This window comes from Ascaphus truei, chromosome 10, assembly GCF_040206685.1.
Source record: "Ascaphus truei isolate aAscTru1 chromosome 10, aAscTru1.hap1, whole genome shotgun sequence".
Lineage (NCBI taxonomy): Eukaryota > Metazoa > Chordata > Amphibia > Anura > Ascaphidae > Ascaphus > Ascaphus truei.
Window position 1 is genome coordinate 49,415,839 of NC_134492.1, and position 25,253 is coordinate 49,441,091.

Genomic DNA, 25,253 nt, shown 5'->3' on the forward strand with positions numbered 1-25,253 from the left:
TTGATTTAGCAGGCAAAGCACAGATGAAGGCCGGGTGGGACTAAGCCTTTGGTTACCAGGGAAATCTCCGGTAGGCCCTCAAGGTCCTGGCTGGTCCAGTCTCCTGAAATGCCCGGGATACTCCCTAAAGCTTGGGTAGATTTAGGAGACACATCTCTCGTGGCAGTCTGTGTGTCAGTGCGACTGCAGGGAGAGTCTGCCTGCTCTGTGCGTATCGGGATATGGAAGTGTGTACTTGTTCTCTATGTTTAAAAATGTTTGTACAGTATGTGTGTGTGTATGTGAGTCAGTCTACTAGGTGTGTATCAGTGTATGTGTGTATGTGAGTCAGGCTGCTCTGTGTGTATTAGTGCATGTGTGTGTATGTGAGTCAGTCTGCTCTATGTGTATCAGTATATGTGTGTATGTGTGTATGTGAGTCAGGCTGCTCTGTGTGTATTAGTGTGTGTGTGTGTGTGTGTGTGTGTGTGTGTGTGTGTGTGTGTGTGTGTGTGTGTGTGTGTGTATGTGAGTCAGGCTGCTCTGTGTGTATTACTGTATGTGTGTGTATGTGAGTCAGGCTGCTCTGTGTGTATCAGTGTGTGTGTGTGTGTGTGTGTGTGTGTGTGTGTGTGTGTGTGTGTGTGTGTGTGTGTGTGTATGTGAGTCAGGCTGCTCTGTGTGTATTAGTGTATGTGTGTGTATGTGAGTCAGGCTGCTCTGTGTGTATTAGTGTATGTGTGTGTATGTGAGTCAGGCTGCTCTGTGTGTATTAGTGTATGTGTGTGTATGTGAGTCAGGCTGCTCTGTGTGTATTAGTGTATGTGTGTGTATGTGAGTCAGTCTGCTCTATGTGTATCAGTATATGTGTGTATGTGTGTTTGTAAGTCAGTCTGCTTTGTGTATATCAGTGTATGTATTTGCAAGTATGTATACATGATTGAATCCATGTGCTGTATGACACTGTATGTATGCATGTTCTGTATGTGTAAGGATCCGTAATCCGCGCCCCTCCTGGCGTGCTCCCAGCTTACCCAGACCCGCGACCGGGTGCCCTGCCTCCGTTGCCACATGCAGCGCATCTCACAGACCAACCATCACCAGCGTTCCTTCTAGGAGCACGCGCGGCTCTCACGCGGCTCTAAATGCTGTCCCCGCTGGCTCTGCCTCCAGGCTTCGCTCGCGCTGTGATGTCACCGTCACGCAGTGCGCACCCATTATGCGCGGCATCCGCACACGCGCACAGAAGCTTCCTCACTCCTCTGTGTAATGGGATACACCTGTGCTGTTTCCAGCAGCCAACCACAGTCCTGCTTACTCAGGAGTATGCATCCTCCTCTTGGTACATTGGCTGAGCATAAACTTGTGTATGTGCGCTGTGTTCACTACAGTCCTGCCTGCTGCCTGTGCCTTGCCTGTGCCTTGCCTGTGCCTTGCCTGTGCCTTGCCTGTGCCTTGCCTGTGCCTTGCCTGTCTTGCCTTGCCCAGTGTTCCTGACCCTGCTTGCTTCTGGATTCCGTACCTCTCTGCTCCTGACCCAGCTTACCAATGACAATCCGTACCTCTCTGCTCCTGACCCAGCTTACCAATGACAATCCGTACCTCTCTGCTCCTGACCCCGGCTTACCAATGACAATCCGTACCTCTCTGCTCCTGACCCTGGCTTACCATGACAATCCGTACCTCTCTGCTCCTGACCCAGCTTACCAATGACAATCCGTACCTCTCTGCTCCTGACCCAGCTTACCAATGACAATCCGTACCTCTCTGCTCCTGACCCCGGCTTACCAATGACAATCCGTACCTCTCTGCTCCTGACCCAGCTTACCAATGACAATCCGTACCTCTCTGCTCCTGACCCCGGCTTACCAATGACAATCCGTACCTCTCTGCTCCTGACCCCGGCTTACCAATGACAATCCGTACCTCTCTGCTCCTGACCTGGCTTACCAATGACAATCCGTACCTCTCTGCTCCTGACCCAGCTTACCAATGACAATCCGTACCTCTCTGCTCCTGACCCCGGCTTACCAATGACAATCCGTACCTCTCTGCTCCTGACCCCGGCTTACCAATGACAATCCGTACCTCTTTGCTCCTGACCCCGGCTTACCAATGACAATCCGTACCTCTCTGCTCCTGACCTGGCTTACCAATGACAATCCGTACCTCTCTGCTCCTGACCCCGGCTTACCAATGACAATCCGTACCTCTCTGCTCCTGACCTGGCTTACCAATGACAATCCGTACCTCTCTGCTCCTGACCCGGCTTACCAATGACAATCCGTACCTCTCTGCTCCTGACCCCGGCTTACCAATGACAATCCGTACCTCTTTGCTCCTGACCCCGGCTTACCAATGACAATCCGTACCTCTCTGCTCCTGACCCGGCTTACCAATGACAATCCGTACCTCTCTGCTCCTGACCCCGGCTTACCAATGACAATCCGTACCTCTCTGCTCCTGACCCCGGCTTACCAATGACAATCCGTACCTCTCTGCTCCTGACCCCGGCTTACCAATGACAATCCATACCTCTTTGCTCCTGACCCCGGCTTACCAATGACAATCCGTACCTCTTTGCTCCTGACCCCGGCTTACCAATGACAATCCGTACCTCTTTGCTCCTGACCCCGGCTTACCCACGACGCTCCGCACCTCTCCGCTCCTGACCCCGGCTTACCCACGACGATCCGCACCTCTCTGCTCCTGACCCCGGCTTACCCACGACGATCCGCACCTCTCCAGTCCCGACCTTGGCAACGTACCTGCAACGATCCGCACCTCCCCAATCCAGACCACGGCAAGTATCACTGACCATCCTGACTTCTCCTACTCCGACCCGGCTACCTCGACCAATCTACACTCCAGGCACGCTCACGCGGCGGTGGGTTGGTGTTTATCTAATCCCCACCTCGGCCTCTCGTCACACCTTGTTTGTGGTGAGCACACCATTACAGTGTGACACTGTATGTATGCATGTTCTGTGTGACACTGTATGTATGCATGTTCTGTGTGACACTGTATGTATGCAGGAGGTGCAGAGGAGCAGGGGTGTGTGGAGGAGGTAGGGAGGAGCATGGGGTGTATGGGAGGAGGTGCGGAGGAGCAGGAGTGTGTGGAGGAGGTAGGGAGGAGCAGGGGTGTGTGGGAGGAGGTGGGGAGGAGCATGGTGTGTATGGGAGGAGGTGCAGAGGAGCAGGGTGTGTGGGAGGAGGTGGGGTGGAGCAGGATTGTGTGGAGGAGGTAGGGAGGAGCAGGGATGTTTGGGAGGAGGTGGGGAGGAGCATGGTGTGTATGGGAGCAGGTGCAGAGGAGCAGGGTGTGTGGGAGGAGGTGGGGTGGAGCATGGGGTGTATGGGAGGAGGTGGGGAGGAGCATGGTGTGTATGGGAGGAGGTGCAGAGGAGCAGGGTGTGTGGGAGGAGGTGGGGTGGAGCAGGAGTGTGTGGAGGAGGTAGGGAGGAGCAGGGGTGTGTGGGAGGAGGTGGGGAGGAGCATGGTGTGTATGGGAGGAGGTGCAGAGGAGCAGGGTGTGTGGGAGGAGGTGGGGTGGAGCATGGGGTGTATGGGAGGAGGTGGGGTGGAGCATGGGGTGTATGGGAGGAGGTGGGGTGGAGCATGGTGTGTATGGGAGGAGGTGAGGAGGTGCGGTGGAGCAGGAGTGTGTGGAGGAGGTAGGGAGGAGCAGAGGGTGTGGGAGGAGGTGGGTGTGTGTGGGAGGAGGTGCGAAGGAGCAGGAGTGTGTGGAGGAGCAGAGGTGTGTGGAGGAGCAGAGGTGTGTGGGAGGAGGTGGGGAAGAGCAGAGGTGTGTGGGAGGAGGTGGGGAGGAGGAGGGGTGTGTGGGAGGAGGTGGGGAGGAGGAGGGGTGTGTGGGAGGAGGTGGGGAGGAAGAAGGGGTGCGTGGGAGATGGTCCATCAAACATCTAGAAGAGTGGGACAAAGGCGGGGGACAGTTGAGCAGGTGGGGGGCGGGGGAAGAATGTGAATTATTAGATTTGGTAATGCCCTGTTCTTTTGGGAATATTACTCAATTAAAATATATCGCAATGGTGACACAAATTTACAGCTTATATTATGTCAAATAGTGTTTGATCTTATGAAAAGCAAATCAGATTTAAGGCTATAAAAGATAATTACCATGAACCTTCAGGTTGTATTTCCTTTCGGTTAGTCCTGCTTCATTAATCGCCAGACACGTATACTCTCCATTGTCATACGGTGTCAAGGAATGAATAATAAGCCGTGTCCCGTCTTCCACAATACGGATCCCCGGCTCGGCTCCAGTTAGTTCTTTGTCATCACGGAACCATTTAATGATTGGCTTAGGGTTACCTAGTCAAATATATAATACTTTTGGCAATTTCTCTTAATTGATGAGGCTCGGTAGCAAACTGGATTTTTCACAAGACAGCACAGAGTACACAAATTGAGAGAATTATTTGTCTCTAAGTGGCCCTTATTATTATAGGTGAGGTGATCTTAAAAATGAGTTTAATGTGACAAACTCAAAAACTAACCTTAATTTTATTTTCCCCAACCCAGAAGTCGGGTGTTAGCAACTTCTGCTTCTTATTGTCACTTGTTGTTACACTGCAGCAGAAAGCACCGAGCTGTTTGTTTTTAGAAGTCAAATAGTCTGAAGCTGTTTTATCCTGAACGTCTCTGATAAGGCTGTGTAAGGTCTATTGATGGCACAAATTGTAGGGGCTTAGTAACCTTCTTAGTTTCAGTTTTGGGGTTGATTAAGGTATAATAAAACACAGTTAAAAAAAAAACTTGGCAGAAATGTACAAAAGAAGCAGATGTGTTATTTTATAATGTGGGGAAGGCATCTAAAACACAAATACAATATGAGCAGTAGGAACAGCCCCAATACATATCTACACCAACATACTGAGATGTGTCTCTATAATTAGAGATGTGCCAAGCGGTCAAACATTGCAAGCGTTTGTTCCGAGATTCGATTCCTCGCCACGTATTTCTCCAAGCCTCAGAGGGCAAATAATGTCGCAATTCCTCAAGTCTTCACCGACAAATCACCAGACAGCGAACGAAACTTGCTGTGTGCCCTACTCCTAATCTTAGCATTAAGCGAATCTCGAGATTTTAGAGAATTTACCAAATTAGCATACAGTATGAAATGAAATTACAATGCACCTGGATTTAAAGCTGCAGTTCAGGCAATATCCTGCATGTGTGTTTTTTTTAATAAATCAGTTCTGTAGTAAGAAAAAATACTTTTAGCATTTTCTGTTTTAAAAAAAAAAAACAACTTTGAAAGTCCAATTTTCTTGTATTCTATTTTAACAAGCACGCATGTTCCTATAGCAACCATTTACATTCCCCAGATCTAAAGATGTCGCCAAACTTTGCCGATCAATACACGGAGAACGAATTGACCGGCAGCTATACAGTTCTTTAGGTAAGTAGAGATTGCCCACATGAAACTATTGAAGTAAAAAAAAAAACGGGAGCTTGAACTGCAGCTTTAATGTACGGCTGGCGAATCACTTCCCAACTCTGGGGAAGACGTATCAAGATTAAAAAAAAGCATTGCTCCATTTTTTGCTTGCATTTGCATCAAATGGATGACAGTGTTTCTTACACCTGGCGCAAATTGTTAGGCAGAAAAGCTTGCGCCACGCAGACCTGGCGGAGTCTTCTGGCGCAAATACACGATACAAAAGAGATGCAGAGTTTGCTACATCTCATTATAATCTGCCCGTCATGTGACTCCTCCCTAACGCCTCCTATTGTTGCAATGCGATGCAAAACGGTGCAAAACGTGGAGCAAGGAGCATGATGCAAAGAGATGACAGATGAAAATGATGCAATTTGCACCAGTTTTGCTCTGACTTTGCCATGATACATGGCCTCCTCTGATGGCCGTGGCTTTTTTCTAGACTTGAGGAGGACAAATGTTGCATGATCGCAACCTCAAGCGAGCGTCCTCACATGTCTACGTGTAATGCACGGGTCGGCTGTTTCAGTGTAATCATGTGTATCAATAACAAAGTAACAGGTTTACAGAGAAACTTTGCCATAGCTTTCATTCGTACCTTCTGCTGGGCATGGTAAGGATATCTGCTGCTTGGTAACTCTCTCTTGATATGGGTTGTCATATGGAGGTTCTAGATCTGATAAAGTGGGGGGCGCTGAAAAATATCGATAGACAAAAAATGCATTAAAAAACAGTTTTATTAAAGGGAGTCCAAGTCAATGTTCACTTGAATCCTACTGTTCAATAGAAACATGCAACAAATCATTAAATAGAATAGTGATAAGGACAGGAAATAGTAAGCTGTGCATTCGCTGTATATGGGACATATAGTCTTCTCAAGATAACATCTTAAAGCAGCAGCACCCCTTAAAAATGGAGTGTGATGTTGCAGAACCCCAACTCACTTATACTTTGGATAAAAAATGCTTTTACTATGATAGAGTCCATACTTTTTAAGCAATCTAATATGCCTGTATAATAAATAACTAGGCGGAATTACCCGGTGTTGGGGGGGGGGGGTTACCCAAAGTGGGGGGATTTCAAAATATTTTTTTTCAACTTCTACCAATAGTTTAGCTAAAATATTCTAAGCTTTTATCTGTTCTCGCAACTGTGTGATCTATACATACCGCAAACCTGTCTGTACCCAGATCTGGGCCTCCCTCACCCCCACCCTCCCTATAACAAGCACTGTCTCCTTCTTCCTAACTGACCTCTAACGCCCGTCTCATCCACCGCCTCCTATCCGCCATCCACAATTTCTCTAAGCAAGTCAGCCACTGGGTGTTGTAGCTGGTAGGCTAATATAACTGGTACATGACATTATAATGGTGACATCATAACGAGTTGCAGACATATTGTACAGATGAACCTTTGTACATGAACATAGCTAAGCCATATATCTGATATACAGTACAAAGCTATGGGCCAAACATATCAAACCCCACCTACGATCTTCCTTTTGAACCTATTAGATCGCATGCCAAGTTTGGTGGCTCTAGGATTAAGCGTGTGGGTTTGCATAGCCGTACAAACAAACAAACAAACTTTCTGCATTATAGTATTGATAGTTTTGCACTATAATATTTAATACCTTTTTAGAATGATTACATTAAAAAAATATGCAACGATAAAACTATTAAGTCTTGAAGAGTGAAATAGCTATCATTATCAAATTGTTCTGAGGGAAACTCCTCAGAACCTCACATGGAGCCCTAGGGTTCCAGAAAACACAGGGTTAAATCCACAGCCCTGATCTATTCTAAACATCACAACTGATACAGGAGTGTCCATGGAACTCAAGGGCTGTGAATATTCTGCTTTCAGAAGAGATAAGCTTCCAGCCCAATAAATGAGATTTCCTTAATCTAGAAGGAACATTAGACATAAGCTTGTAGACCTCCAAACATGTTGAATGTCATCACTTCAAATGTCCTATTTTTGGTTGCCATTTGGTTGTTCCATTAACTACCAGAAACAAAACCCCACTCATTGGTTCTCCTAATTCCAAAACATGATGTTTACCTTGAATCTCTACTGTAACATTTGCATTATCCTGGCCAGCGATGTTTGTAGCAATACACATGTAGGTTCCTGCGTCAGAAAGTTGTGCACTTTCGATTCTTAATGTATTAATATCTTGTTGTGCTTGATCCACCTGCAGGAGCCTTCCATCTTTAAACCAGGTTGTTTTGGGAGAAGGAGACCCGTGGCTTATGCAGGCGATGTCAATTCGATGATGAACCTTTACTTTCATAACTTTAGGACCACGTTGTATTTTTGGAGGAACTATGGAAAAAAACATAATTTAAAATGTATAAAGATCATTATGTGGCTTCCGTTTGTTCTTGTAGTCTCATCATTATGTGGATGTTTGGTAAAAACAAAACAAAAAAAATCATATTTTGAGGAAACTCATATGAAAAGTGTTTCGCTAAAAGAAATAAATGTTGTACAATATTGCCATTGTGTTTAGGAAAAGTCCCAAGTGATGGTGCTGGTGCTCTGCAATCCTTAATTAAAGTGGCACGTGGTACCGAAACATTGGCTTTATTTACTAATTACTTTGACTAAACGTTGCAATTCCCGCGCTGGAAGAGACGTTACAGTTCATTAACTTCAATAGACTTTAAGGTGTTTTCCAGATACCGGAAGAATATTATGGCTGAACGCTGCTTAATAAGTATGACCCATTATGGCCCATTCAAGTCAATTAGCTGTATTGAGTCCTTCAGTGTCGGAATGCGTCTTGTAGAACAGCATCTCTTCTAACAGTTTGATCTATGTCTTACGTACCAGGAGTCCATCAATACTATTATGTTAATGTTATATTATAAAATCCCTTAAGGGCCTAACTTCCATCTCTTTTCTCTCGATGGGTCATCTTGTAGATTCTATTCAGGGAAGAACAGCCTCTCACCTAACTAAAGACTATTCTTCTGAGCCTCAGCATAATCTTGCTCAGAAACACACACACAAACACTGGTTTTAAGCAGTGTGTAGAACACTTACCATACACATTGAGTTTTACTAATTGAGTGACATTTCCAGCTATATTTGAACCTACGCAAATATACATTCCTCCATCAGAAATCCTTGTTTCCAATATCTTCATTGACCCCGATGGAAGAATCCTGTGCCTGAAATACAGTACAAGGAGAATGTTTTTTTATTTATTTATTTAACAATGTGGAATCAGATCTTCTTTGATGAAGGTCAGCTTCAACACTGGTGAATTTTATACACTTAAGAGATTAAACCCAGAGAACCAATGTCTCATTGTTTTAAATGCAAAAACAAATTTGAATGGCAGGTGCTGGGACACAATGGGGAAACTAAAAAATAAAAGTGCACTGTATAAATCTATTATTCACTGAAGATAATTGGGAGATGTATCATGGCAAATTTGGAGCACAAGCGATGCAAAAAAATAAATTAATTAATTTTCCCTCTTGATGCCAATGTATGAAAGCATTTTGCTCCAATTTTGACTGTGTCCCAGTTTGCGAGAAATAAATGGAGAAATTGTGAGATAAAACGCACATTTCTTTACATTGATATATTTTTCCAATTATAGCTTTATGTCACAATGTAAAATATTGGGTTCGCATGTTCTTCACATGTTCAGTATTATTATAAGAGTCAGAGATGGAAAACCAGGGGAATTTCCAAGATGTGCAGTGGTGTCTGCTTCACAGTGGTGTGTCCCATCTAAGCCAAAAGTGTCACTGTGCTCAATGTTGCATCTAGTACAAGGAGAATAGGTGCAGCACAAATTACTGCCACTACACATTCCCTGCTACTTATACAGTAGCCATCCCTATATATGAAATGATATCAATATGTGGTGTCCTAACATTGTATAAAATCAAAGTGTTGTTATTTCCCCCTAGAAAGCAATAATTACACTTGGTAAATTACTTAGGCAACATCATCACGAGTCTAGGTGCAAAGTTCATCTTTCCTGTCTTGCCTTTAAATACTTTGTGGGCAAGCTACCCGCCTATCTGAACAAGCTCCTCACCCCTACCACATGCAACACTTATCATCTGAGGTCTGACTCCAAAAGACATTACATGGTCCCAAGGTTCAGCAAAGTATCCGGCCGCTCCTCCTTCTCTTACCGTGCACCCCACAACTGGAACAGTCTACCGGAGACTCTCACATCCACCACCAGTTTACGTTCTTTCAAAACTAAAGCTGCCTCACATTTTATTCTGGTCTGTAACTGTTACATACGTATATAATATATATTATCTCTTATAATATATATTATCTCTAACTGTGCATGCAATGTCTTGTATATAATGTATACCATTTTCACTTATGTAACTATGCATTTGTAACCATGTATTATTTGTCATCATAACTCTGTGCCCAGGACATACTTGAAAACGAGCGGTAACTCTCAATCTATTACTTCCTGGGGAAACATTTTATAAATAAATAAAATAAAATAAATTGCACCCCGAGCGCATTAGCAGCACTCCTTACTCGCATGACGCCGACTCCAAACATTGGCCGTTTGTCACGCTGATGCGTTGTGTATGTCCCACTGCGATGCGCCAGCACGTGCAATAACATTGACTACATCAGTATGAAAGAAATTGCCCCAACCGCTCCCAAAAACGTCAATGTTGTCTGTAAAAATAGGATTTCACTAAAAGCACATAAGCTTTCTATTGTACCTTTGAGAAAATGGAGAAATGAGCTGTGTTCCTTTGGCCCATGTGATAAAGGGAGGTGGGGCGCTTCTAATGTCACATGGGAGGATAACATCCTCTCCTACGCCGACTGATATTTCAATTTCATTGTTCTGGGAACTTCCGTGGCTGTCCTCAGATCCAGAATTCACAACTCTTGGCTTAACTAAAACAAAATCATGTTTTATTAGTCATTATTTAGCCATTTAATTATTCTAACTCACCCCAACACATACCACACGAAACCATTCCAGAAATGTCTGTCCCCAGCGTTTTAATAAACTACTTTTTCTTATGAAGCCCTGACAATATAGATAGAATTTTGCAGGGCACAGCGAGTCCCTTCCCCAAAGAGATTTGGGTACCTCAAGTAGCTTATCTGAGATTTGAACCACTACAAAGGGTAGTGTTTTACCACATGGCTACTAATTTAGTATTATTTGTTTTCCCTAAATGCCAACGGTTCTAGGATAGTTTACCCAATTCATTCAAAGGTTGTGAACATTGCCTTTGCTCAGGAAGATTTAAGGCCCATTGATTTGAACAGAGTTTAAAATTTTATCAAACGAAGGGAAAACAGCTTTCCAGCTTTCAAGTCCCCAGTTAAGAAATCAGGGAGTAGGGGGTTTCGGAGGAAGGAGGAGGGAAGTTAAGGAGAAGGTAGGATGTAGTATCGTGTGATAGATGAGAATGTCCTAAAATGGCCACCATACACACGTCTTAGTAAATATTGTCCAAGTTGTTATTGCATACTCCATAGGGCACTTTCTGGCACTGGAAGACACCATTGGCCATATGTACTTTCCATGACAGAAGACACCTTACAGCCACAATTACTTGAATGGGTCATATTTAGTAAGCCGTGCTGGAAGGTGTCTTATGGAGTAGCAAGCCTTTGTAAATATGGCCCCATATGGCATACTCCAGTGAATGGGCTATAGGGCCATATTTACTAAGTAATGTTCTGCCATAAGACCCATTCTAGCTGGAAGATGCAACCAATTGAAGTCAACACTTATTAATGTGTATAGAATGTTCCTAAACATCTATATCTCTCATGTTCTAAATGTCTATTCTTCAACGCCTGTATAGATACCGTACATGTCTTCACTAATGTCAACTGGACAACATAAACTGCAACTTACCATAAACTGTTAGTTGAACTTTCCGTGTGGCGTAACCCGCTGCATTTACTGCACTGCAAGCGTATTCCCCCGAGTGTTCCCCTCCTGGTGAGGAGATATGCAAACTTCCGTCTGAGCCAATTATAATTGTATCATTGGTGGAAACGAAGATTTCTCCCTTCTACAAAGGAAAACAAGGAAGGTACAGTAACTTGAAAATGCGGTGCCAAAAACGTAGAAATCAGTTCCAATGCACTGTACCAAAGTGTGTTATTTTACTGTTAATTCTGTTTCTTTGGCTGGTGCAGATTGCTAATGAGGCCGAAAAGACATCAACTCGTACAGCTTGGAGGAGAGACGGGAAAGGGGAAATACAGAGGTAGTGAGACTTACTGTCTCCCGAGCTGCGGCTGCAAAAGCTTAAATCTGCGGCACCGGAAATGGAGTTGCCACAGTCGCACTGCGGGGGTCCATGCTTCTGGAAACCCCGCAGCGATAATCTTCAAACACCGGGGGTAGTCGCAGTCCCGAAACTAGTAAGTCTGGCTACATCTGTATGGTTAAAACTTCCAAAAATAGTACATGATGGTTTTTTTTTATCAAGGTACAGGAGGGGAGCATATCTCAGAGAAAGAAGTGCTAGGACAAAAAGTCATGCTTTGAAACTGGAGGGTGGCAGGCTACATGAAGAAGTCCTTCGTCAGGAGTAGGGTAGTGAGTACATGGAACAGCCTCCTAAAAGAGGTGCTAAAGACTAATACAGTATGAGAGTTACAAAATGCCTGTGATACGGTAAGGCTAACCCAAATATGAAAGGAAGCCACGGATCAAATAGGATCTTCGGTTCTAAAGCAGATAGGGAAATTGGCCAACTGGTTCTGATTTTCTGTCAAATTCTATGTTTGTAAAATGTACTCAATGAGGGCTTATACATGGTAAAGAGCCAGCGAGAGGAGGAAAGCAGATTCAGAAAGTTGACATGTTCCTACTCACCTTCTTCCAGGTTATAGACGGCTCGGGCACGCCGCTCGCTTTGCATGGTAGAGATATCGCAATTCCTTCGATCGTACTGAAAATTTGTGGTCCATGTTGAATGACAGGGCTGACTAAAAGAAAAGAGTCAACTTCAATCATAGAACACGTGGAGCCTATAGAACTATTCTATAAGTCTTTCTTAAAGTACTTAAATTGGGAAAAAGATATACTGTATATAAATAGTACAGAAGTGAGAATGTTTTTGAAGTGAATTGGCACAACTTTTATCAATTGTTACATCCATCTTGTGTTTTTGCAAATAATTCTGTGAAGGCACTCAATGATTTTCATTTTTGCATTTTCACCAGATTTACTGCAAAATTTCACAGCAAATTTCATGCAAACGGCAGTGTAGAAAATGTTAAAGATGTACTGTAGACATCTTTATTTTAACTACTGATGATGTAGAATATGGCGTTATAATGCAGAATAAGGGATTCACTGGCAGTGATAACACAGAATATCACAGAATATCACTCCATAACACAGAGAAATAACATTGACTACATCTGTTCATAGTCACATACAGTATTAGACGAGTTGAAAAAAGACATATGTCTATCTAGTTAAACCTATGTTAAATTTAGATGACAGGTATTTATCCTATATATGTACTTCCAGTATATTGATCCAGAGGAAGGGAACAAAAAAACCAGTGACACATTATCCAATGATGTTTCAAAGGGGGAAAATAAATTCCTTCATGAGTAAATAAGATAGCCTTTTCTCATTAATCAGATTTTCCATCCCCTTCCTTCCACCCTCGGCTGCCGGTCCCTCGTCCCTCCCCTTTACTGCTGCGGCCGAGTTTATTCGAGCATTTGCCCGTTCTCGGCCGCAGCAGTAACCTGGCGCGCGCCGGAGGGTGCCGGGCGCGCGCCGAAGCAGCGGAAGAGCGCCCTCCGATCGGGGCGCTCTCCCTCCCGCTGCCGGGTCCGCCGGGTCCCCCGGAACCCCCTGCCGCCGTCCCCCACATCGCGGGACACCAGGGCTCCCTCGGGGAGCCCTGGACGCGCGTGCAGGGGGCGCAGGCTCCCGATGACGCGTGACCGCGCGTCACCGCCACTAGCAAGCCGGGAAATCTCCCGGCTTGTGGATCTGGCCGCAGTGTAATAAACTGTGTCGGTAGTGTACCTCACACCTAGGCGTTTCGTATTGTCCACACATTGGTCGGCTCTATCTCACTCAAACATAGATATACAGACGAGACAACGAGTATTCTAAAACTTGCCTTAAACTAGCCAGGTACAAGACTCAGGCACATGCTGGGTACATGCTGACACATTTCAGTGACATTTCTGCAGAGGCTAATGGCCCATCGAATTAACACAGCAGTGGTGGGGAGAGACAGAGAGGTGGGGGGAAAGAGTGACAGGGGGGGAGAGAGAGAGAGAGGAGAGAGAGGAGGGGAAAGAGAGAGAGAGGATTGTGATGGCAGGTCCGTCCAACATACAAAATATTCTGTAAATATTTTTTCGGTAGAGTTCTATGGTTCTTACACACGCGTCATTACAGGAGCTCTTTGTCACAAGCTCACTTCAAGGAACAATGACAGTTTGAAATGGCTACATACTTATTAAATGGTCACCAGAAAACAGTGCTTTGTGTTATGCAAAGATTGGTATATTCCAACATTATATTTACACTTTGATGCCTTTCTCTTACCGTATACATTGACAGTGGTCATTCTGTTGCTTGTACCAGCCGCATTTCTTGCCATACATAAATATTCTCCTCCATCTTTCAAGAGAACTCTTTCAAGGTGCAGACTCCCGTCTGTGCGAATACTGATATACGGGTTTGGAACCAGCTAAGAGGAAGGAGGAGAATTATATTTTCTCTGAACCATGTTTACATTTATAATACTTTTATCGATATCAAATTACGTATAGTTTCAGGATTGCTCAAACCCTTTCCTTTTATTACTGGTTTAATGTATTTTCCTCCAATTACTGTAGGGGATCCCACGTAGATTGTACAGGGCTTGAGGGGAAAAATCTTCCATGCAAGGTTTTGGCGTTGACCCGGAATGCATTTGTTAAAAGTAATCTTGTACTTTGTGGAACGTCAACACCACCCACTGGAATGTTAATGAGCCAAGAGGACAAAGAACTTTGTATTCACAGCTGCATTCAACCCGAACCAGTGAATTCGGTGTACATCTGCGTCGCTACAAAGGCGGGCAACCTTTGGCGCAGCCGAAGGGTAGCCAAAGGGTGTGACCCGTTTTCTGCCATTCGCTGATGTTTGGTGAATGTTAGTGATGTTAAAGCTTCTCTATTTCAATCTGAAACTCACCAGCCCTTTATCCCCTGTACCCAATTTTCCAACTCTATCTGTCCATGAAATATCTGTGAATTGACAGTATAACCACTTTTTTTTAAATGTTACTATGTATTGTTATAACTCTGTGCCCAGGACATACTTGAAAACGAGAGGTAACTCTCAACGAATTACTTCCTGATAAAACTTTTTTATAAATAAATAAAAAATACATCGTATCCCCCTTTGGATGCCTCTTTTAAAAAGTGAACAACACACATTTACATAGACTTTAATAGAGGGAATTGAAGGTGCTGCTTCTACTAAATGCGTTAGCTCTTCGCAATGGAGAAACACAGCAGTAGTACTTTTTAGTTTAATAACAACATTTAAAATAAAATTGATGCGCTCGGTATTTCGTAGAGTTTTTCTTTTGCTGCTAAATCCAGTGAAGGATGAAAAAAGGACCGAGACTGGGCGAAAAGTGGCAATGTCACAGATAAAAGCATTTCACCGTAGTCATAGAGCACTTTCTGGCTGTTCTCACCACAAGTTAAAGAGATGACCTATGTTAGGGTTCTATAAAGAGATATAAATCTCCATGTCTCCTTCAGTTTTATAAATAGCCCCAACATCTGGTTGTTTAGCATTTTACAATTCTCTCTATGAGCAAATATTTGATATATTTTTTTATATTTTTGACTTTTTTTATTCTCAGTTTTTATTTGGTTTATCAGTACAGCAATTTTTAATTCTATTATCTTTTAATAACCTTGATTAAGGGTGTATTGCTCCTGATTTTGTTCACTGTACTAGTTAAGACTCTTTTAGAATTTTTTTTTTATAGATTCTTATGTCATCATAACGCTAAAAATCAGTGGTCTTCCCCCTCACCTTTAGAGAACACCTATAGGAACATATACGATTTTTTTCTTGGGCGGAAGTCCAGACATTTGCCCATATTTACTAAGCGTTGTTCTGACAAAAGACAACTTCAGGCACTGACTTGAATGGTCTTTAAAGTGTCTTCAAGCTCTGAAAGGAGTTTTATTGCAGAAGATTGCTTGGTAACTATGGCTAATTATTTCTTTGAATCATTCATTCAATGACCATCCATCACATATTCCTTTCAAAGACCACCTATTTGGTGCCATATTTAGGAATAAGTGTTACACTGCAGGACACCTTCATTCTAAATAGGCCAAAAAGGACCATATTTTCCAAGTGGTTTTACGCCATCAGACACGTTTCTTGCAGACCATTGACTTGATTGGCCTCCAACGAGACCTCTTTTTACTATGCCGCGCTGGAAGGGGTCGCATTGAGTAGCACAGTCTCCTCCTTTCCCAACATACCACTTTCATCGAAACAGTTGTCACAAAATACTGACAATACAAATAAAAGTGATCTTACCACTACATTATTCCTGATCCAATGCCTCTTTGGAAGAGGATTTCCAGCTAAGAGAACGCAAGGCAAAGTAATCTGGTTTCCTTCGATAACGCTGACCACACCGGGGCTTTCTCCAATTATAGGAGTAACTAAAAGAGATAAGGTTCATAAAGCACCGGCAGGGAGAGATAACATTGTTGAGGTCTAGTACGGTGGTTTTTAACCTTCTTCTCAAGGAAGCAGAGAACCCGCGTGCTTTCAGAATAACCAACACATAAGCAGAGATGATATTGCGCTTAGTTTATAAGTAAATAGCTATCCACAAAACACGGCCTGTGTGCAGTCATTGGAGGAAGCAAGGCACTGCAGATTTCTATTAAGCTATTTATTGCCAAGGAGTTGACGTTTCGACCTCAGAGGGCCTTTTTCAAAATGAATGGTTTGATTACCCTTGGGATATTATGCAGATATTCCTGGACCAGGAGCACCGGTAGTTGTATCTTTTGTTTATTATTAATTATTGGTGTGCAGCTATTTCCAAATTTTGCGCATTCATTGGAGAACGGTTATAAACCACAGATACCGTGGGTCCTTTCCATCCTGTATCTCTCTGTCTCCATCTATGAAGGTCTTTGCTCCAAGTTTAGCCATTTGGATAGTGTCAGTAGGGGAAGCCAAGGTGGAGTTCCATTGTGCCCAGGTTATAATGAGACATACCGTATGAAACTCTGCGTCTCTAAGTATCACTTTATGATCTTTTATTTGTGTCATACAAATCCACCGGTGCTGAGGTGGCGTAAACGTTTCTGGGCGACAATTTGCGTCACATGTAGGAAACGCTTTCTTACATTCATAGAATGGAGCAATGCGTCAAAACAAACTGCTGTCCGCATTTTCTTTACGGGCATACATCTCTCCCAGTTTGTAATAAGAGTTTCTTATTTTAAAATGGATCTTGCGTTTTCTTACCTAGTCCTGTTACTGTAACTGTCGCTTGTGACTGGACTTTTCCAAACTGATTCTCGGCTTCGCAAATATAGGTTCCTTGATCTCCTACCCACAGGTCTGAAAAACATTGTGAGCAATCTTAATGTGCAATACAATATATTAAGAGTGAGCCAGTATGTCATGGCTTCCTACTGTGCACCAGAGCAAGGCTAACCCCGGCGGCCATATTGTATTCACCAGACAAGTATTCTTGTCCAGTGGATAAAGTGGCAAATATCTCAGGAACCTGAATTAATAGGAGCTCAAAGGATAATGGATCAGCTCCTGGGGAGGCCGTTCAGATAATGTAATGAGAACAATAGTGAGACACATGAATTGCTACTTTAAACAGAATTTAGAGTGCTTCTTAAAATGAGTATAACATTGAAAAACACATGGTGCCTTTAGGGCCATATTTACTAAGAAGTGTGAGTCTAGAAGACCCATTTCGTGCTGGAACATACGTTGCAGCCCTATTCAAATGGATGGCCCATAAAACACGATTGTTTGACGATTGTTTTATAAAAGAGGTGTTACTCCATAAGACAGGTTCTATACAGGAACAGACCAATTCAAGTGAATGGGCTATAAAGGCCCATATCTACTAAGCGGTTAGTCCATAAGACTCCTCCACTGCTGGTAGACAGTCTTTACAGGCCACTGATTTAAATAAGTCATATGGGGCCGTATTTACTAAACTATTTTGGAAGGTGTAGTATTACTAATTTGTAAAAATAGCCCTGAATGTATGTCCTCCATAAAGTGATTGTCCCGTGGATAGTAAAGGCGCGGAGCCTATTCTTTTCTTATCTATCAATTAAAAAGGCATTGCAGAGGCCTCTAAAAAAGCTGGCATGTTTAACGTGATACCTATATATTACTATTAATGACTATACAAACTAAACGTTGCATCACAAAGCACATTCCTATAGCTAGCAGAAGACAACAAAGTCCATGCAACTGTATTATCGTATCATTGATCATTGCATACATGACATTACAATGCGGACATACTGCTGATCTGAAGCGCCCCTGTTTTCAGCTGACTATTCAGGTGATATCCAGGGGGTCTGAAAGATGATGATGTACTATTTAACCGTCTCCATTTGATCCTTGGTTCTGGGAAGCCCCGAGCATTGCACGGTAGGGTCACATTTGATCCGAGATCCATTGATACGTCACTTGGCGTCTGCGTGAATACAGGTGCGGCTGAAAAGAAGAAAAAAAAACACATTAAAGATATTCCAGCATCCGTGTAAGATAGAAACATCCAGATAATGAAATAAAACCGTTTACACCACTGTACTGTACATATAATGTCAATGTAGGATAACAAAACATGTGAGGAAAAGGTTATTCATTTCCCATTATTATGTGGAAGATGTTTGAAACTGAACTAATTATATTATCCTAAAAATAGCCACACAATGTTACAGGAGTAATCCCCCCTAACAAACCTCCCTTTTACATGACAGAGAGTGGAGGTCTTCCAGAGATAAACCCCACGATTTTCAGCTCTGGGCACCACCGATTCCCGAGATTTTTCCTAGTAAAGTTACCCAGTTTAATACACAGGTCCAACTTTATTTATAGCCTCATTAAATACACATCCACTACAGCCTCACTAAATACACCTCCACTCCAGCCTCATTAAACACACCTCCGCTACAGCCTCACTAAATACACCTCTGCTACAGTCTCACTAAATACACATCAACTACAGCCTCATTAAATACACATCAACTACAGCCTCACTAAATACACATCAACTACAGCCTCACCAAATACACCTCCACTACAGCCTCACTAAATACACCTCCGCTACAGCCTCACTAAATACACCTCCGCTACAGCCTCACTAAATACATCTCCGCTACAGCCTCACTAAATACACCTCCGCTACAGCCTCACTAAATACACCTCCGCTACAGCCTCACTAAATACACCTCTCCTACAGCCTCACTAAATACATCTCCGCTACAGCCTCATTAAATACACCTCCACTACAGCCTCACTAAATACACCTCCACTACAGCCTCACTAAATACACATCCGCTACAGCCTCACTAAATACACATCAACTACAGCCTCACTAAATACACCTCCACTACAGCCTCACTACATACACCTCCACTACAGCCTCACTAAATACACCTCCACTACAGCCTCACTAAATACACATCCGCTACAGCCTCACTAAATACACATCAACTACAGCCTCACTAAATACACCTCCACTACAGCCTCACTAAATACACCTCCTCTACAGCCTCACTAAATACACCTCCGCTACAGCCTCACTAAATACACCTCCACTACAGCCTCACTAAGTACACCTCCACTACAGCCTCACTAAATACACCTCCACTACAGCACAAGTCATAACCATAAGCCGCACAAAAAGAAACCACCCCTGGTCTGTTTCCTTTATTTTCCTCCATTTAATTTGGATCATATAATTACCCCGGTCTCGGCCAATATAAACTTTGTTTGTTTTTTTTTCATTTTCAAAATCATGATTGTCTTAATCTCGAGCATCTGAGGTTTCCATGGTAACCTTTAGACTGCACTGGGCTTAGGGGAGAGCTCCATTTTAACCTCCCAGACACTTATTATTGCTTCTATTTCCTGGACAAAGTGTCAGATATTTAAAATAAAAACAGTGTTGGAAACTGAAAGCAAAAACATTAATTGCAACATGGATTGCTGCTCTCAGAGAATGTAAGAAATAATGCATTTTCAATATACTGATTTTTTTTTCCAGAAATATATAAATTAGGATCATCTTTAATTAAAGAGATTTAACACATATTGAAAATGTATACTTACAGCCAACACCAAGAGTCACTTTTCCATTCGCTCTTCCTGCATCATTAATGGCCACACACGCATAATCTCCCGCATCAGAAAGCCGTGTTTCTTTTATTCGCAAAATTCCCATAAGAGCGTCGACAGTAATACGTGAGGACGGGGTTAACACGAGATCGCCTGAAAGAAAGAACATTAAAAAGCATATTTAATTGTAACGGGTTTCCCCCCCCCCCCAATCGCAGATCATACTGTGTGGGTGCAGGAACATACAAGGTTACTAAGTGTGGTGCATAACCTGTAGGCTCACAGGAGGGCTGAGCTTCCGCCACGGGGAACCTGGGGTAATATTACTGTGGACAACTTACGTATAACGATGCAGCGCCTCCACCTGCGATGGCTCCCACCAGAGGGGGAGTGGTTCCTCGCAGGACAATCAATACTCACACACAAGATATATATACTAGGGACTTTACTTCTTCCGCAACACAACATATAACCACAACAGCTTACATAACCTGTGTCCCTTTCTGGAGGAGACACTCACTGCGCCACGCAGGACGCTTACGCTAATTTGCACCACGGCGGGCGCTAACACTTCTAGGTGTCACGGCGGACGCTACCACCTCTAGGCGTCACGGCGGACGCTACCACCTCTAGGCGTCACGGCGGACGCTAACCTCCCAAAGAGTGATCCCCCTCTTGTGTCCAGTAACCCCCACTCAATGTCCCGCACTCCCAAGTCGTATATCAATGTATGTGTGTGACTGCGCAGCCACTATGTCTGGGGATAGGCCTTGTTGGTGCACGTGAGTTTGTGGGTTACCTGCCCGGGCTCCAGCCACGGGTGCCGCTATACCACTGGGGTTGGATCCGTCGGGATATCCTCCTACGCGTGGGGTGAATTCCAGCGTGGATAATATCACCGCAGCTCCGCACCGTCGGTACCTTGGCGAGGATCTGTCTGCTGCCAGCCGGCCGCAGTCACTGCTAGCTTGGTCTCCGTGGAGATAGTCCAGCTCCCTCTTAACAACCGATCAATGCTCGTGGTGCACTACTAGCCAATAGATAATGGGGCAGGATCCCTAACCTAGGGCCTGTCCCTACAATACTCAGCTAGGATGACTCAGGGCTATCTGGGGCCTAGGGGATTTGCTGGCCTAGTGCAGAGATTCACAGACCCCTGCACCCTACCTCCTTCCCCTAGCTGCTCCAGTCACCAACTACTAGTGTGCTCCAAGCCCGCCAAATGTATCACTATGTTGCAAGCAGTTATTGCAGCCCTATTGGCTCCCTGGCGTCATAGGGCCGCTCCAGAGGCTCATGGGACTTGAAGTCTTACAGAGCCCTCCTCTCATAGGCGCGGGCTTTTAGGTGCCCCCACTGCGCATGCGCGACCTTCCCTGCCTTCCCCGCGCCACGATGTCTTCTGTGCATGCGTGCGCAAGTCCCTATGGCGGCGCCCTGCACCGGGACCCGACAGCAGCCTGGCAACGCGTCCGCACGCGTTCTTGGCAACCGGCCGCCTGCCAGAGAGTCGCGCTATCCCCGCTCACCCTCCTACATCTCCCCACGAACGGCTAATACTTCCCTGCTGCCGCGGTGAGTGTCGCGAGGGGGGGCCAGCGCCACAGCGGGGGACATGGCTACATCCTCCCCCTGGTAAAATCCCCAACGTCCTCGCTTGGGACACCATGAAATACAACTATATACAGCAGTTATATAATTAAAATGCATTTGAAAACATAACTTAACACATGCATGACTCTACACAATATTGCACAATTCTGTGAGCATCGCAATCACAGATTGGATCTTACTCCGAGAACACTGCTGAGCCTCATAATGGGGTGCCCCCATTTGATCGTAGGTGACCCGAGTTGGAGGGTACCTGATTCTTTGGCTCCGTCGGAGCTGTTCTTCTGCAACTCCCTCGGGGGAGTAATAAACACAGTCCTGAGGCTCAGCCTCTTCCCTTGAGGGGAGAATTGTCTCTGTACAGTCTCTGTTAGGCACAAAGCTCGGGCTCTGTGGATCCAAAGGCTGGCCTGTTGGGGCCATCTTAGTAGGCATTGGCCTACGGGGCCCTTTACCCGTAGCTCCTCCGGGAGATGTCCCCTCTGTGGGGAAGTCCCTTTGAGAGGGTCCTTCCATAGGATCTTGCAAAGTTTCAGGGTCGGTCTCGTTATCGACAGTCTCTTGACCCAACTCTGATACGTCGGGCTCACCGTTGAGCGGTGTGGCCAGTATCTCTGTCTCTTCATCTTCCACTTGTGGGATGGGAAGAAGATGATTACGGTGCCATACCTTTACCCGGCCATCAGTGTCTTTGATGCGATAGACCGGGAGGCCAGGCATCTGGGATTCAATTTCATACACTCCGTCTCTCCATCGGTCAGCCAATTTGTGTTTTCCTGGGACTCCGAGATTGCTAAGCAACACAGCATCCCCAGGACGAAGTTCCCGATATTTGAACTTATGATCATATTGCCGTTTGTTACCTGCATTCAGCTTAGCTGTGGACTTTTCAGCTTGTTGATAGGCCTGCTGCAAGCTGTCTTTGAGTCGTTGCACATATTTGAAGTGGGTAGCATTATGTACCCCATCCGTTGAGACTCTAAGACGCACATCCACTGGCAACCTCGCCTCTCGCCCAAACATGAGGAAGTATGGGGAGAACCCAGTTGACTCGTGTCTGGTGCAATTGTACGCATGCACCAAGGCTTCCACGTGTCGACTCCACTCCGATTTCTGAGCACTCTGTAGTGTTCCGAGCATATCTAGTAAGGTCCGATTAAAACGTTCGGGTAGCGCATCCCCTTCGAGGTGATACGGGGTCGTTCGGGATTTGGCAATGTTCAGCATTTTGAGCAGTTCCCTGATCAATGTACTCTCGAAATCCCTTCCTTGGTCAGAGTGAAGGCGGTTAGGAAGGCCGTAATGTACAAAGTACTTTTCCCATAATATCTTCGCCACGGTGATGGCTTTCTGGTCTTTAGTAGGGAAGGCTTGAGCATACCGAGTGTAGTGGTCTGTGATGACTAGCACGTTGCATATTCCCCGGCTATCAGGCTCAATACACAGAAAGTCCATACACACGAGGTCCATAGGACCAGAACTTTTTAGATGGCCCATGGGGGCGGCTCGGGTAGGTAGGGTCTTGCGCTGAATACACCTAGTACAGCGGCGACAGTGATGTTCAACGGCTTCTCGCATCTTGGGCCAGAAAAAGCGATCTCTGACTAACCCAAAAGTCTTGTCTATACCAAGATGTCCATGATCATCATGTAGGGACTTCAACACCAGGTATTGTAAGTTCTTAGGGAGGACTAGTTGTCTCCTATCCGGGTGGTTGTGGTATTGCACCACCCGATAGAGCAAGCAATTGTCTATTTCGAATTTGTCCCATTCTCGCATGAGCAAGGCCACCAAGTCATTGGGCACGCGTTTCAGAAGGGATGGGTTCTTCTTTTCAACGGCGTGTCGGATGATACTAACGACCGGATCTCGTATTTGGTAGTCTACCAGATCTTTCCACCGGAACACCTTGTCGTGCGTGAGGTGCATCCCTTTTGGGTCGCAGTAGGCGGCGGGGACAGCCTGCGACTGGCATCCCAAGGAATCGGCCACTCGTAATTCGGAGAAGGCCACTTGGTCGTTAACTATGGCGGCAGTTTTACACATAGCCCGCACTCCGGGTCCTGGAAGTTCTTCCCATTCCTCATCATCCGGGGTAGCAAGTAGTCCTGGCCTACGGGAGAGGGCGTCCACCCGATATTCAATGGTCCCGGCTTATACTTCAAGGAGAAGCGGTAGTTGCTGAGGGCGGCCTGCCATCGGTGACCGGCTGCATCTAATTTGGCCGACGTATTGATGTACGTGAGGGGATTGTTATCCGTCCTTACCTCGAAGGAGACACCGTACAGGTAATCGTGGAGCTTCTCGGTGATAGCCCACTTGAGAGCCAGAAACTCCAACTTGTGGACGGGGTATCTCTGCTCACTGGGTGTCAAGCTGCGGCTGATGTAAGCTACAGGCCGCAGACCCTCCGAGTGCTTCTGGTGCAGGACGGCGCCTAGTCTATTTAGACTGGCATCCACATGCAGGACGTATGGCTGTTCGGGATCCGCATAAGCAAGCACGGGCGCTTCGGTCAGACACCTTCAGTTTCAGGAAGGCCTGTTCACACTCAGATGTCCATTTGTCACCGAACGGTTGGCGGGCCGATACAGCCTTCTTCCCGGTCTCTGAAGGGTATATTTTCAACAGATTGTTCAGGGGTTTAGCCTTGCTCGAGTACCCATCCACGAAGCGGCGGTAATATCCACAGAACCCCAGAAAGGATCGCAACTCTGTGACGTTCTCTGGGCGAGGCCAGTTCACTACGGCCTCTACTTTGGCAGGGTCGGTGGCGATCCCTTTGGCGGACACTATGTGCCCCACGTAGGTCACCGAGGTATGGCAAAATCGGCACTTGTCTAGGGATAATTTGAACCCTTCGTTCCCCAGACGATCGATCACCTTAAACAATCGCTCTTCGTGCTCTTCCAGAGTCCTTCCGAAGACGATGATATCATCCAGGTATACCAGACACTCCCGGGGAATCATGTCCCCGATAGTCTTTTCCATCAACCTTTGGAACGTAGCAGGCGCCACACATATACCTTGGGGCATACGGGTAAATTGATAGAATCCCAGGGGGCAGACGAAAGCTGTTTTCTCCTGGTCTTCCGCATTCATAGGCACCTGATAGTACCCCGATCGGAGATCGAGCACGCTAAACCAGTGACTTCCATTCAGCGCATTCAGGATCTCTTCAATCCGCGGAAGGTTGTACTGATCCAGGATCGTGCGATTGTTCAGAGTTCGATAGTCGACACACAGTCGTACGGACCCGTTCTTTTTCCGCACCACCACTATGGGCGACGCGTAAGGTCCTCGAGATTCCGTCACAATCCCAGCGGTTTCCATGTCTTGTATGGCGTTCCTCACATCGTCCACATCCCGAGGGGCGAGGCGGCGAGAACGTTCCCGGAACGGAGAGGCATCACTCATTCGAATGGTATGTTGGGCACTGCGGCTGCACCCCACATCCATCTCGCTCGTGGAGAACACATGTCGTCGTTGAAGCAGCCTGGTGGTCAACCGTTCTTTCCACTCGGTGGACAGCGTTGACTCGCCAAAGTTGAAGTCCAGATCGACCACCCGCTCATGCACGGCCGCCACCTTCACCTGAGGCGCGGCTCCCACCGGGCTGACCGGATATATGCATCCCAACTTCTGGTCGACATCAAACTCCATCGGAAAGGGGGAGAGATTCTGCACATACACGTGGGTTCGAATAGGGATCTTAGCCGTCCATTCCCTCACTTCGGGTAGTACTCTATACCCTCTCTGAATCTCCTCTTCTTCAGGCGCACTCTCCAGCGAGAACAGTTGGTCGTTCTCGTCTCGGTCGGGA

General features: G+C 45.4%; 1 protein-coding gene across 1 annotated transcript in view; it reads right to left on the reverse strand.

Moving 5' to 3' along the window:
* Positions 1 to 25,253, reverse strand: part of HMCN1 (hemicentin 1) — a 302,818-nt gene that overhangs the window by 195,285 nt on the left and 82,280 nt on the right. The window contains exons 15-26 of the mRNA XM_075616900.1: positions 19,814 to 19,972; positions 17,999 to 18,193; positions 16,967 to 17,062; positions 16,019 to 16,146; positions 14,009 to 14,153; positions 12,302 to 12,414; positions 11,330 to 11,489; positions 10,170 to 10,350; positions 8,494 to 8,621; positions 7,507 to 7,770; positions 6,041 to 6,136; positions 4,119 to 4,313 (exon numbers count right to left, since the gene is read on the reverse strand). Coding sequence (XP_075473015.1) covers positions 4,119 to 4,313; positions 6,041 to 6,136; positions 7,507 to 7,770; positions 8,494 to 8,621; positions 10,170 to 10,350; positions 11,330 to 11,489; positions 12,302 to 12,414; positions 14,009 to 14,153; positions 16,019 to 16,146; positions 16,967 to 17,062; positions 17,999 to 18,193; positions 19,814 to 19,972 — 1,860 coding nt within the window. The remainder of the gene's footprint in view (positions 1 to 4,118; positions 4,314 to 6,040; positions 6,137 to 7,506; positions 7,771 to 8,493; positions 8,622 to 10,169; positions 10,351 to 11,329; positions 11,490 to 12,301; positions 12,415 to 14,008; positions 14,154 to 16,018; positions 16,147 to 16,966; positions 17,063 to 17,998; positions 18,194 to 19,813; positions 19,973 to 25,253) is intronic.